Source organism: Anopheles arabiensis, chromosome X (genome assembly GCF_016920715.1).
Source record: "Anopheles arabiensis isolate DONGOLA chromosome X, AaraD3, whole genome shotgun sequence".
Lineage (NCBI taxonomy): Eukaryota > Metazoa > Arthropoda > Insecta > Diptera > Culicidae > Anopheles > Anopheles arabiensis.
The window spans coordinates 6,239,319-6,252,282 of record NC_053519.1 but is presented as its reverse complement, the minus strand read 5'-3'; the positions used below and the strand labels follow the sequence as shown (position 1 = coordinate 6,252,282).

General features: G+C 50.5%; 1 protein-coding gene across 7 annotated transcripts; it reads left to right on the top strand.

Moving 5' to 3' along the window:
- Positions 1-3,332: 3,332 nt before the first annotated feature.
- LOC120906340 lies at positions 3,333-12,558 on the top strand. 7 transcript variants are annotated; one of them, XM_040317923.1, is made up of 11 exons: positions 3,333-3,526; positions 5,212-5,589; positions 5,661-5,710; positions 5,797-6,226; positions 7,226-8,120; positions 8,204-8,338; positions 8,404-9,230; positions 9,301-9,360; positions 9,441-10,036; positions 10,106-10,430; positions 10,513-12,558. In XM_040317923.1, exons 2-11 carry the CDS (start codon positions 5,548-5,550, stop codon positions 10,672-10,674), a joined length of 3,522 nt encoding a protein of 1,173 aa, XP_040173857.1. In that variant the 5' UTR covers positions 3,333-3,526; positions 5,212-5,547; the 3' UTR covers positions 10,675-12,558. The 7 variants fall into 7 exon arrangements, with proteins under 7 accessions (XP_040173857.1, XP_040173863.1, XP_040173859.1 ...); XM_040317929.1 differs by lacking the exon at positions 3,333-3,526 and adding an exon at positions 3,827-3,900; XM_040317925.1 differs by lacking the exon at positions 3,333-3,526 and adding an exon at positions 3,918-4,012.
- Positions 12,559-12,964: the final 406 nt, after the last annotated feature.

Below are 12,964 nucleotides of genomic sequence, written 5' to 3'. Positions count from 1 at the left end.
TAGTGCAATATGTGTGGCTAAGTTCTTTTCAAAAAGCACATAGCTTTAGGAAGCGCTTGTGCAGACTAATAAGTATCAGAGATACGCGGAATCTGGTGGTAAATATGCGTTTACATAGTCGCGATTTTCTCAGTTTTGTCCATTTTTATTTATTAATAAATTTAGACATATATTGAATAATCTTTGCAGGGTATAAAACCAACCACTGCAAGCAAAAGGAAAATAAAATTAAATATTGTTTGGCTGAAAATCTTAAAATACAATTTACGAAGAAATTAGAAATACTCGGCTTATCAACGTTTTTCGTTAATAGCGTATTTTAGGTACAAGCTGTATAGTCTGTTCCAAGTTCCCTTCATCCAAGACTTAATATGCATTTAATTTATCTTAATTGATATTGATGCCTTAGTCTCAAATAACAAGTTTTGAAACGTGCTTAAGAATACATTTACAGGTTGATTAAAGCCAGCAATCTAAACTCCAATTTTAGTTTTAACAGACAGTCTTATAAGCGTCATAGTCTCAAGCAGTGTTGTTAACTGTTGACATTTTTCATGACAGTCACCGTAAACAGCCGGTCAAAATAATTTTTGGCTGATGACATTCAATGCTTCCACGACACGACTGTCATTAAACGAAATTCATTCGTGTCGCTACCGTCAGGGCTGATCCAATGACATGAAATGTAAACAATGTAGTCTGAATGTCATTTGACATTTTTTGAACAACACAAATCGATACGATCGGAGGATTATGAAGTATATCGTCGCTGAATATGGGGATTCTAGTGAAATAGCAAAAACTAGTGAAATGAATGCCTTTGCACCGCACGCTCTGTTGTAGTTTGACATGAATACGGCCGTTTGCAATACGACACAGTTCACGATTCATACAGGTTGGCGAATGTCAAATGAATGTATCTTGAAAATGTCTTCATGTCAAATGACATTTTTTGACGGGAATGTCAAATGACAGAGAGAGATGGGAATGGGAAGCTTCAAATCGAATGAATGTTTACAATTTTATGTCGATGAACGTCACCGTTCGCAACACTGGTCTCAAGTAACAAGTCTTTAAACGTGCTTAAGAATGCGTTTACAGGTTGATTAAAGCCAGCCATCAAAACTTCAATTTTAGTTTTAACAGACAGTCTTATAAGCGACATCAGAACATTTTAAAGGTTTAACAACTTTAAAGGCTGTTAAGCATCTTCAAAAGACATGTGAAAACTATGTGGCTCAGTACACTCATAGTAAAGAATGCTTTAAGACATATTTAAGTGCAAAAGGTATGGGAAATGTTTCTTGGGATGTTTGTTTACCGTGACATCGGGGAGCCTACTAGAGCTCAGACACACCTTTAATTGATTCTGGTACATCATAACACTCATAGAAAATAAAAAATGCGGCATGATCCCCCAGTCCCAGGCGAAGAAATTCATGACGGATGTCTGTAATCACTTTTCAAATTTTAAACAAATTCCTACGCTGCACATGTACTGCCGATTATAGTTTGACGACCAGCAGAATCAGTTACTCGATCGGAACTGGAACTGTGTCGGTTCTATACCCGAACCAGGTGCAAGTTTTCGTTACAAATCTGGAGTTCCTGCGCTACATCCTACGTTGAATTTCTATGCTAATTCTTATGCTAACTCCAACACTATTACCGGCATGGATTCATGATCGGTTCCACGACCGGTATGGGCTCAAGATCGGTTCCATGACAGGTATTGATTCGAGATCGGTACCAGGACCGCTATGAACTAGGTATCAATTCCTGGACCGATATGGTTTCAGTATTACTTCAAGGACTTGTATGGGTTCAGTGTCTATTCCAGGACCTGTATGGACTCAATAATGATTCCAGGTTTGGAATTGGTTCAGTATCAGGTTCAGGACCATCATGAGGTCATGATCAATTGATCATGAACCAGAATTTATTTTATTTATTTTATTTATTTTATTTATTTTTATTTTATTAATTGCTCGGCCACGTTGGGTTACAGCAATAGTGCTTACTGACTATAGTATACAATTATTCACGAAGGAGTAGGAAGGAGTTTATGGTACGGAAAAGGAGCGAAGACGGGATCGGTAGACAAGATAGGAGAGGACAGCAGGAAGGGAAGGCGGAAGTGATTACATTAGTAAACGCTGCTACAGCTTGATTTATGTCACAGTCAGCATCAGTAAAGGACCAATCGGTACCGGCTAAAATATGATGAAGCTTTTGGTAGTCCAGTTTCCTAAAATTGAACATACGAGCCGTAGGTATTCGTTGAGAGGATGCAGGGCGAGAGTGCGTAAGGAGCACACTTGTCTCATGAGCAGGATGATGATTGTCTAGCGCGACGAGTGGAACAGGTGAAGCTATGACGGGGGAGCAGCGCTCCAAGAAAGCATAGCATTGGCAGCATTGACCTTCTGTCCAATTGACTTTCGCGTATATTTTTTATGCCAGATAATTGCAGCAAACCGTTTACCGACATTCCATCAAGCAGAGAAACATTTTCACGAGATACACCAGTAGGAATGAAGTGATTAACCCACGATGCAAACGGTTGCCAGGAGAGTGATGGTGAATTAAAATCACCAAGTAACATCATAAGATCATTTGATTTAAGTTTGCCAGCAACGAAACTAACACTCTCATGCAAATCGTCAAGGACTTCTTCGGAAGAACGCAGATCGGGTGGAATGTAAACGGCGCCGATATAGATTGCAAGGTTTTGAAGCTTAACAATTGGTAATGTATCGGTTTCCGCACCGGTTTTGGTTTTAGATCTCTTAAGCGGCCTATTGTATTGAGTATTGAAGATCATTTGAATTGGGTTCGGAGGTCAATAATTTCGGCGTAGACTTCAGAGTAAAAGGGACTCCTGAAATTTCCTTGCGCAGACCACACAGGGGTGACCATTTGTGAAATTGGGTTCCGCAAAAAAAACAACATTGCGCTCGTTATCGTTAACGTACTTTATTTTTGAATTCGAAAGAAACAATTGTCCACCAGGAGGTAGAGTTGTTGGACATCCTATGGGATCAATACTAATAAGATCTTCCCCAAAATAAAACACCTGCAATGTGTGCAGCATTACCGTTACCTTTCCACATATGCGGTACACGAAAAACACAACATAAACAAAACTGGGAAAAGGCACAAACTTGTGTGGTCCACAGTGCTGACGTTTGTCCCGTTTGATGCGTTTGATGCGATGCGCTTTTTCCGCTCCTTGTCCGCCTGTGTTACGCACTTTCCGCGCATGTGCCTGGTTGTTGCGAGGAAAATTCGCTCTCCCATCCACAAACGCACACACACACGCTCCGCGTACACCCCAACATTTGATTGTGTGTGTGTGTGTTTGCCATGTTGCAAACCATTCGCTGGCCATCAACCATTTCCTGCTGGTGCGTGAGCTGTTCCTTAGTGCCAAAGGTGGTCCAAAACGGGAGGGTCCCTTTGAAAGTTTCATCGCTTGCTTGCGCGTCCCAGTGCAGATAGTGACGCTTACGGGCACCGTGGAAAGGTGAGTGTGCTGCATCCTTTACCAAGCCATCTGTTGTTACCTTAGGCCTTAGAGCGTCTGCATCTCAGCGTAAGGGAGAGAGAGAACGAAAGAGCAAAAAAAAACATCCAAAAAGAAAGAAAACTTATCAAACCACTACTATCAACGCACAAACATACACACGAGTCCGAGGTTTTGGCACGTTGGCGCGTCCTGCCCTGGTGAAACGTAAATAAATCCCACAAGTGTCGCTCCGGACGGCGCTGTCAAAACGGTGCTGCCTGGACCGTTGTGTATTGCGTCGGAGAAGGTGTTGCTGGTGTTTTTTGAAAGGGAGGAGCAAGACGCGATTCTGCAACCCCGTGTCGTGCATGTGCGGAGTGCTTGATACCTTGGTACGTGTCGTGTAGCGTCGTCTCGCCCGTCCCCAAACGGGTGCTGTTTTTTCTTCTCTTCCCCGTGGCCGTGCTCCTGACCAGGGTGCCCCCTCTAACCTAGGCGCAGGAGGTAAATGATACCAATAGATCTTTGGATATTCGTGTCGCATACGCGGTAGTGTAGAATACGGCACGATGTCCTAACAAAAACCAACCCCTAATATCCCACACCATATGGTGGTGTGTTTGGTGCACCTGAAATTAGAGCATTCAAGGCAACAGAAGACTCACCGGGAGGCCTCAGCACATAAAATTTAGGAGTTTAGGAGTTTCGCGATATCAGTTTTGTTAATGTGGAACAGAGGAATCTGGTGTGCGGTAAGGCACGAAATTCCAGATCTCGATAGGAGCCTGGATCCTACGAACTTCTAGACTCCCCAAAAAAAAAAAAAAAAAGAGTAACACAAGCAGAACAAAGACAGGAAGCTACGGACCAGGGAGTCGTTCTTGCCAAACGTTGAAAAATGCGGTAGGATAGTGGAAGGGGAGCGAAGGGTGGTGTCGGAATGCAACAAATATCAAGCCTCGCATATGCATTGTCGGCAGAGTCGATTTGTGCGCATATACGCGTCCACCGCGCGCGCGTTAGTGTGTGTGTGTGTTTGTGGTTTGCGAATATGGTAGACGCGAGAAGTTGCATCGTACCAACAGTTCTAGCAGGTAGAGGAGACGGCTAGTAGACGGCAGATGTCCAGGTGGTGGCATCTCTTGGACGAATCTTCTGGAATATCTGGCCTTGGGACGGTTGCCGGGGAATCAAAAAGGCCATCGCATCCAGGTTGTTGAGCTGGTGGTCACGAGATTTGTTGTTCAGAGCATTGTGTTCCATTGTGTCTGTGACTCTGTGTGTGTATGTGTATGAATGCAAGTTATGGAAGATCTGAGCATTGCAACAGCATCAGCAACTGCAGAAGTACGAAGGACAGCGTAGTACCCCGTTGTGTCCAGTTGCGACTGTAGTTTTAGGTCCAGCTCGAAATATTTCGGCTAGGCCGAGGGTGGCACGCTTTATTCCCTGAATTTGCGCAGACATACAGAGCTAGTGGGGGAGACAGAGGAGGTAAGAGGTGTGTGAAGGCCTATGTATGCAGTTTGCATCTACCAGACAGACTCCCAGCCACCCAGTGCCATGAACAAATAGGCAGAGTTCTTTGTTTTCCCCGTACGGACGCGCGTCGCACCGAGTGTATGTGTGTGTGATCTCATGCTCTCTCTCTTTCTCTCTCTCTTTCTCTTTCTTTCTTTCTTTCTTTCTTATTTAACCTTTAGCTTATCGCTGAAGCAGCACCTGCAACAACATCGCATCAGTTGGATGAACTAGTGAGTGCATTGTGTGTGTGTGTGTGGCTGTGTTAATTAGCGAGACGTTTTGCACACGGTGTGTGGCCTAAACAATGTCCGGCAAGGTGAAGCACTACTGAGGATTAGCAAGAGACCAGACCAGACGACAGAGCAGCGCGGATGGATGGTGTAACAACGCCCGGCGTTGCTATCTGCTGGTGGAGGTGGTCGTATACCACCGAGCGAGCAAGCGTGTTGTTGGTCAATGCACAGTACTGAGGGGTTTTTGTTGTTGTTGTTGAAACAGTCGACAGTGTTCCTACCATGACGGCACACGAATCGTACGGCTTCATCGGGACGTGGGAGGTAAGGGAGCGTAGCCCCAGACCGGCTGACACGCGTCGTACTCATACCGATGCCGCCTCGTTTCGTTTCAGATTGTGGAGTCCCACCTGGAAGGCACTACGGAGAAGCTTGGACTAGAAGGGTATGTGTCTTTGTGTGTGTGTATGCTCATACTAGGACCAGAACATTAACCTTCTTTTCTTCTTTCCCTTCTCCTGTTTCACCCAGCATCAAGTTCCGGCTGGACGAGATGGGGGACATCATCTGGTACAACGATCTGATCAACACGAACGGCGGCGCCCGGGACGGTCCGCTCGGGAGCCCGCGGCTCAGCAGCCTGAACGGGGCGAGCTTCTGCCCGATCAACGACTCGGCCGCCGTGCTGTTCAGCTGCGAAACGTTCGAGGTGGTGGAGCTATCGTCGAACGGGCCGGGCCTCATCTTTGGCGCGTACACCGGGCACAGCATCGAGTTCCGCACCAACCACTACAACCCGGGCGAGCAGATGTCGCTGCGGTGCGACTGCTGGTGCGAGCTGCACTGCCAGCGCGTCAAGGAGGACCAGTCGGTCGGGCAGGAGGAACCGTTCACGCTCATCTCCGTGCTGGACGATGGCAACTTCTGTGATGTGACTCTCAAGAGTTGTGATAATGCAATCGTACGTATCGCTTGGGAGGGCGTACTTGGGGCTTGCGAGGGTCACCCGGGGGGCTGAACAGGGGCTTACTAGGACTGCTTGGGGCGCCTGGGGCTTACTTGCAGTAGTTGTTGCTTACTAGGGGCATTTGGGACATGCTTAGGGTACTTGAAACTTACTTGGAGCAGTTGACACTTACTAGGAGGAATTGGGTCTTTCTTGGGGCATACTTGGAGCTTACTTGGAGTTCACTTGGGACTTACTTGGGGTATTTGGGGTTTCCATGGAGCAGTTGGAGCTTACTAGGGGCACCTGGAGGTTACTTGGGTCACTTGGAGTTTACTTGAGACACTTGGGGCTTGATTGGTGCTCTTGGAGATTACTTTGGGCTTACTTCGATTTTCTTTGGAATACTAAGGGCACTTGGGTCTTACTTGGAACTTACTTGGGACTTACTTGGAGTTTACTTGGAGCATTTGGGGCTTACTTAGTGACATTTGGGACTTGATTAGGAGACTTGGAGCTCACTTGGAGCAGTTGAGGCTTATTTGGGGGCCTTTTGGGTTTAGTAGGGGCACTTGAGATTTACTTGGGGCTTACTTGGAGCTTACATGGAGTTTACTTGGAGCTTACTTGGAGCTTACTTGGAGCACTTGGGGCTTACTTAGTGACATTTGGGGCTTGATTAGGAGACTTGAAGCTCACTTGGAGCAGTTGGGGTTCACTAGGGGCCTTTTGCATTTACTAGGGGCACTTGAGGTTTACTTGGGGCTTCTTGGAGCTTAATTGGAGCTTACTTGGAGATTGCTTAGAGCACTTTGGGGTTACTTAGCGACATTTGGGACTTGATTAGGGGACTTGGAGCTCACTTGGAGCAGTTGGGGCTTATTTGGGGGTCTTTTGGGTTTAGTAGGGGTACTTGAGATGTACTTGGGGCATACTTGGAGCTTACTTGGAGCTTACTAGTGGCACTTGGGGTACTTCAGGATCATGGTCTGGTTCTCTGTATTTCGTCACCAGTACAATGTGCACTCGCCGATCCTGCGCCTGAACGGGTTCGACTGCAGCAGCATGACGGCGGCCTCCACCTACCAGCATCTGGCGAGCCGGTTCGAGTGTGCCGAGGCGCAGGCCCAGCAGCAGCAGCAGGTCGCCGCCGCCGGCACCACCACCACCGCCGCCCATCCGCCGCTGATGAAGGTTTCCTCGGTGCCGTGCGCCCGTGCCGTGCGCGCCTCCAGCACCACCACCGGTCCCAGCTACGGTCGCGGCTCACCCGCCATGATGTGCAGCGTGAGTGCGAGCGCCACACCTTCCCTACACCCGGCCGCTCCACTCCTAAACCCTAACTTCCTACTCCCACCAGCCTCGCTCGACTCGTACAGCCTCTCCCCCAAGCTGGTGGCGGCACACATATCCAACTCGTTCAACTGTCTCATGCCGACGGACGGTGCCGCCGGTTCCATCTTTCTCGACGTGCCAAAGCGGGCGACCCACAGCCACCATCACCATCACCATCATCACCATCACCACCAGACGGCGTCGTCCTGCTCCGACTCGAACCTGCACCTGGACCGGAACGTGTTCTTCTTCCCGGACGCGGTACCGGCCGGCACCTGTCGGGTGAAGTTTAAGCCACCGTCGTCGCCGTTCCGCGCCCGCAGCCCGTCCCCGTTCCCGGTGGCAACGCTCGATACGCCACCGTCCTCGCCGCTCACGCCCCTCTCGGTGCTGAACAACATCCCGGCGAAGATGCTGGCCACCATTCTGCACTGGCTGTACTGCGAGTGTCTGCCGGAGCAGCTGGACGAGGACACCTGCATCCAGCTGATCAACATGTGCGAAAGCACCACGCCACTCAGCCGGATGAGCGAACCGTGCAAGAATTATTTGCGCAACATCCAGCTGAAAAAGTGTAAGTAGGGCCTGAACATGGTACTGTACTGTGATTGCATTGTCTTCCCCCCCCCCCCCCCTTTTTTTTTTTGCGCAAAACAGTTGTGATCGACATCATCAACGACCTGCACGACAGCCTGAACAACATGATCCAGATGGTCAACCCGAGCACGATCTCGCACAGCCCGTGCGTCCTGTGCCAGGTGTTCAAGGAGGGCGTGAAGGAGTGTCTAACCGGTAAGCCACCGAATGCCACCCTGATCGGACTCGCTAACGTCTCTACTCCCACACCAATCGCACAGCGTTCGTGAAGCTGCTCCAGTTCTGCAACATCTTCACCAAGGACGCGACCACCTTCACTCGGCAGCAGCGGCACGAAATCATCAAGTACGTGCGCACCCGCATGCCGATCTATCTGTCGCAGGTGCACCAGCTGCTGCAGAACGTGCACCTGGTGCTCGGCAGCCTCTCGCCGGACGATCGGAACGATCTCGTCTCCTACCTGGTGCCGGAAATTACGGCCGCCCTCGAGGTGCTGACGGCGGCCGTGTCCGAGATCAAACGTTCGCTCGAAGCCGTCTGCAAGGATCTGAAGAGCAGCCAGCAGGAGCAGCAGCAGCAGCAGAAGCTGCACGAGAGCACCGTACATGCGGGGCGCACCCAGCAGCAGCAGCAGCAGCCCGCCCGAAGCAGCACGACCGGCAACAGCCGGGCCGGCGAACGAACCCACCTTAACCGGAGCCACCACGCACGGAGCAGTAGCAGCAGCAGTGGCGGTGGTGGTGGTGGTGGTGGTGGCGGCGGCAGCAGTACGTCCGTACCGTCCCGGCTCGGCCACAGCCCGTCCGAGTCGGACCTGAAGTTCTTCCTGTACATGTACGAGGTGAAAAAGATGCGTGATATTTACGGGCGCGTGACGAACGCGCTCGAGGTGCTGCTGCACAAGAAGGGCACGTTCAACGAGATGAACCTGCTGCACCAGCACCAGACGGTCAGGCGCAACCTGGAGCAGCTGGCGCTGGAGGTGCCGGCCGCGATCGGCCAGCTCGAGGAGCTGTGCGACACGATCGACGAGAAGATTGGCTGGAAGGAGTTTAAGTTTTGCTTCAAATTTCTCACCAGCCAAGTGGTAAGGCACTCGCTCAATGGAAACGTGTTTGCCGCTCTGCTAATCTGTCCGTGTTCGGCTCTCATTGCAGAACGGCATCGTGTCGAAGCTGCTGGAGCACAAGGCCGCCCTGAACGATGCAATGTTTTACGTAGGTGTAGTGGTGTGCTGACCAAATCCTGCCCGCTTTTACAAACTGTTGGTGCGTGTGCCCCTCTTCTCTGTTTGCAGATCTCGACGCTGGTGCAGAAGGAACAGTTCACCTGTGCGCTGGTCGAGCTCGGCCTGCTGGACAAGCGGAGCGTCGAGCCGGCCCTGCTGCACGAGTGTGCCGCCCGGCGCAGTGCGGTACGGTCGAGCGGGCAGCGGCAGCTCGAGTACGCCACCGTCAAGATGAACCTGGTGCAGACCCTGTGCGAGTCGCCGACCGCGTCCCACAGCAGCCTGTCGAAGAATGCGCTCAAGCTGCTGCACTCGGGCCAGCTGGCGGACATGGAGTTTGAGGTGATCGTGCCGCACCCGGAGCAGCCGGGCAGCGAGGGCAGCGGTATTGTCGCGCTCGGGCCGCCGTCCTGCTGCGCCGATCTCAGCCCGGACGAGGCGTTACTGCTGAACGGGGGCGGCAGCAAGGGTGCCAGCATCGAGGCACCCGGCAGCAGCGGTAGCAGCAGCAGCAACAGCAGCAGCAACAGCACCACCACCACCAGCAGCAAGGGCGGCAGGGGCACCCAGTCGCACTGCTTCAAGGCGCACCGCGTGATAGTGGCGGCCCGGTGCGAGTGGTTCAAGAAGGCGCTGCTGTCCGGCATGCAGGAGGACATCAATCGGTGGGTGTTTGCGACTTGCGATTCTACCACTGCTGCTCTTATTGTATCCAACCCTGTCTCCTTCCGCAGCAAGATTATCATCTACGACACCTCGCCGGTGATCTTCCGCCGGCTGCTGCTGTACCTGTACGGGGCGCCGGTCGACCGGTCCGTCGGGGTCGACCAGCTCTGCGAGCTGATGCTGCTCGCCGACCGCTACTCGGTCGACAATCTGAAGGCGATCTGCGAGCAAACGCTCGTGTCGTCGATCGACGGCGACTCCGTCATCTGTCTGTACGGCATCTCGGACCGGTTCAATGCGACCGCGCTCAAGGCCCGCTGCCTGTCCTACCTGTCGCAGCACACCGAGCTGACGCAGCTGGACATCTTCCAGGAGCTGCCGGTCTATCTGCAGGTAGGTTGCACGCTACACCGCACGCAAGGTTTGAAAACACACAAAATGCTTACCCACTGCCTCTGTGTACTCTGCCATCCAGAACGAGGTGCAGGAGCTGATACGGTGGTGCGGGCGGGCCCCGGAACCGTGGTGCGATCGGGAGCGATCCCGCTCCGATCGGGGCTCCCGCCACAGCCTGAAGAGCCCGTCGAAGGCGGCGAAATCGTCACGGTCGCGCAAAACGTCACCCTCCTTCATGTGACCGTGATGGCGCCCGCCCCATACACCGCTATTCATTGCACGCTGTGACTGTCGATCATCTGCCCGCGGGGCCAGGTGTTTGATGGGTTATATACATATATTCTAGTGAACACAACACAACAACACAAACAAGCAAGCAAGCAAAAAACAAACGAAGAGAAAAACTCCTTAGTCATCAACAAAAAAAGGCGATAACAAATCCCCAAAACACACAACACATTCATACATATAGCGTATACTTCAACGGAACTTTACCTGTACGAGCGGCTCTAGATGGGCTCACTCTATAAAGGGAGGAGGAGGGAGGGCTGTAGGTAGTGATTTAAAATTTTGAACCAAACCCATTAGGACCTGGAGGCACTTGGGGATTGAGCGTGAGGACTGACACGGACGTGATAGCTTCAGTTCCGGCTTGCGGATGGGTCCGTAAGGTGCTTTGGAGACTGTTTGGAGACTTGGAGGAGCACTCACGACGTGCGAAGGGGCACGTGCCGCTGTAAAGGAACCCTTTTCGGCATGATCGATACAGCTTGCAACTGCAAATCGTTTCGTTTAACTGGTGCTAAATGGATTACTTAACCTGCTAGCAGTGAAATGCAGCTATGTATAGGTGTGTGTGTGTGTGTGTGTAAGTGTGATTGTGTGTGTATAATGTGGGGTACGGTACGGCAAGTAAGCATTTGGAGGGAAAGGAGGATGAAGACGTAGCACACTACTGTTTCGATTGTTCCTTGGATTGGTTTTTGATTGCTGCCATTGTACATCTTTCGCTCATTTTTGTTTACCTTTTTTCTCCGTTCTCGCTGTATCATTGCAGATAATTGTTGCTTACCGACAGTCAGAGACTCTCCTCTCTCCCTCACAGAAAGAGTTCGCAAGAATGGAAGCATTTTGTTTTAACGAATTGCCTACTTTAGCGCGGCAGATGTACATTGCGCCTGAAAGTATGCACACTCCGGTACTGTAAAGTGATCCCGTTGCCGATGGTCAGTGCACCGGTAGTAGTTTAGGTCGGAAGTGTCGGAACTGAACAGAAGCCCTGCAGTGTCTCGGAGCTGCTCTAGCTCGGGCAAACTGCAATGCAAACCTTCCAGCAATGGTCTTGCGGTGCGCGGTGCTATGTAACAGTAGTTTTGATCAGTTTAATGTTCCCGGGCCCCATCCCTCCCTAACCCCCCCCCCCCACCCCCCGTTCCAATTATAGGGTGGGCGCGAGTGGAGTGTAAGAGTGTGTGTGTGAGTGTGCGCGTGTATGTGTGTATGTTGCCTGTTTAATACAGTTTCCTCTAGCTGTCTTGTTCGAATGTCTAACGTATAAAACCAAACAAACAAACAAACAAAAACCCGTATTGGGCTGCCGTCTCCTATACCCAGTGTGTGTCCCGGCGGCCATGTATGCTCCTTCCGTTCTGTATTTGCCGTCTACTCTGCCTGGTTGGCGGTTTTGTGTGTGTTTTTATTTGTTTTTTTTTTCTTACTGCAGACGCTTTTAATGGCGCGCGATGCGGTTTTTTCTCCTCATTCAACTGAATACGAGTGGCTCAATGATGTAATAACGATGGCCGCTAGTGGCGACCCGCAGGAGCGTAAGGAATGTGTGGTCCGGCGATGGTACTCGCTGCAAGTAAGGAATTAACGGCACACGAATGATCGAGCCTGCCGAGACTAGAGTACATTTTGGGTATCTTCAATGAACAAAGCAAAATCAAAAAAAGTTGTCGTGTGGAATTTCGGGGAAAACGAACCAAGACGATCCAAAAACAACAACAAAAAAAGAAACAAAACAGTTTTATTGTTTAGTTCTATTGGTTGCATCATTCTACTCTTCTGCCCATTTAAACAGCAAATGAAATAAACTAACAATTCACTCCGTTTTCAATGGTCATTCATAGTACTTCATCCCTTCGGCGGTGGAGCAAGTCCACCATCGACAATGCAATGGACGTTTTAGTGTCCTACTGCTGCAGCGACTGTTTATCCAACAGATCTTACTTCCCTCTCGCAAAATCCAACTCAACTCCGCGCATCACACTGCCCCTCGCAGTCCATATCCTGGATGTAAACACCAACACATGAACCGTGGGCGGCAGGGACGGCGCATGTGCCGTCTGTCCGTCGCTATAAACATCACAAATGGTTCGTATTCCGTTACCATAGCTACAAAACGAGCAGGTACGTCAATAAATCGCTGTGGCTATGTATCTAGGTGGTGGTGGTGCTGCTGCTGTTGGAAAGGATTATGGTGCAGTTGCATTCGGTCGGCGTGTGTGAACGTGCGCTTCCGAAACTGT

Coding starts and splice junctions, on each gene's coding strand:
- LOC120906340 (XM_040317923.1), top strand. CDS start 5,548: ATGACGGCACACGAATCGTACGGCTTCATCGGGACGTGGGAG. Junction 8,121..8,203: donor CAACATCCAGCTGAAAAAGT/GTAAGTAGGGCC, acceptor TGCGCAAAACAG/TTGTGATCGACATCATCAAC. Junction 9,231..9,300: donor AATTTCTCACCAGCCAAGTG/GTAAGGCACTCG, acceptor CTCTCATTGCAG/AACGGCATCGTGTCGAAGCT.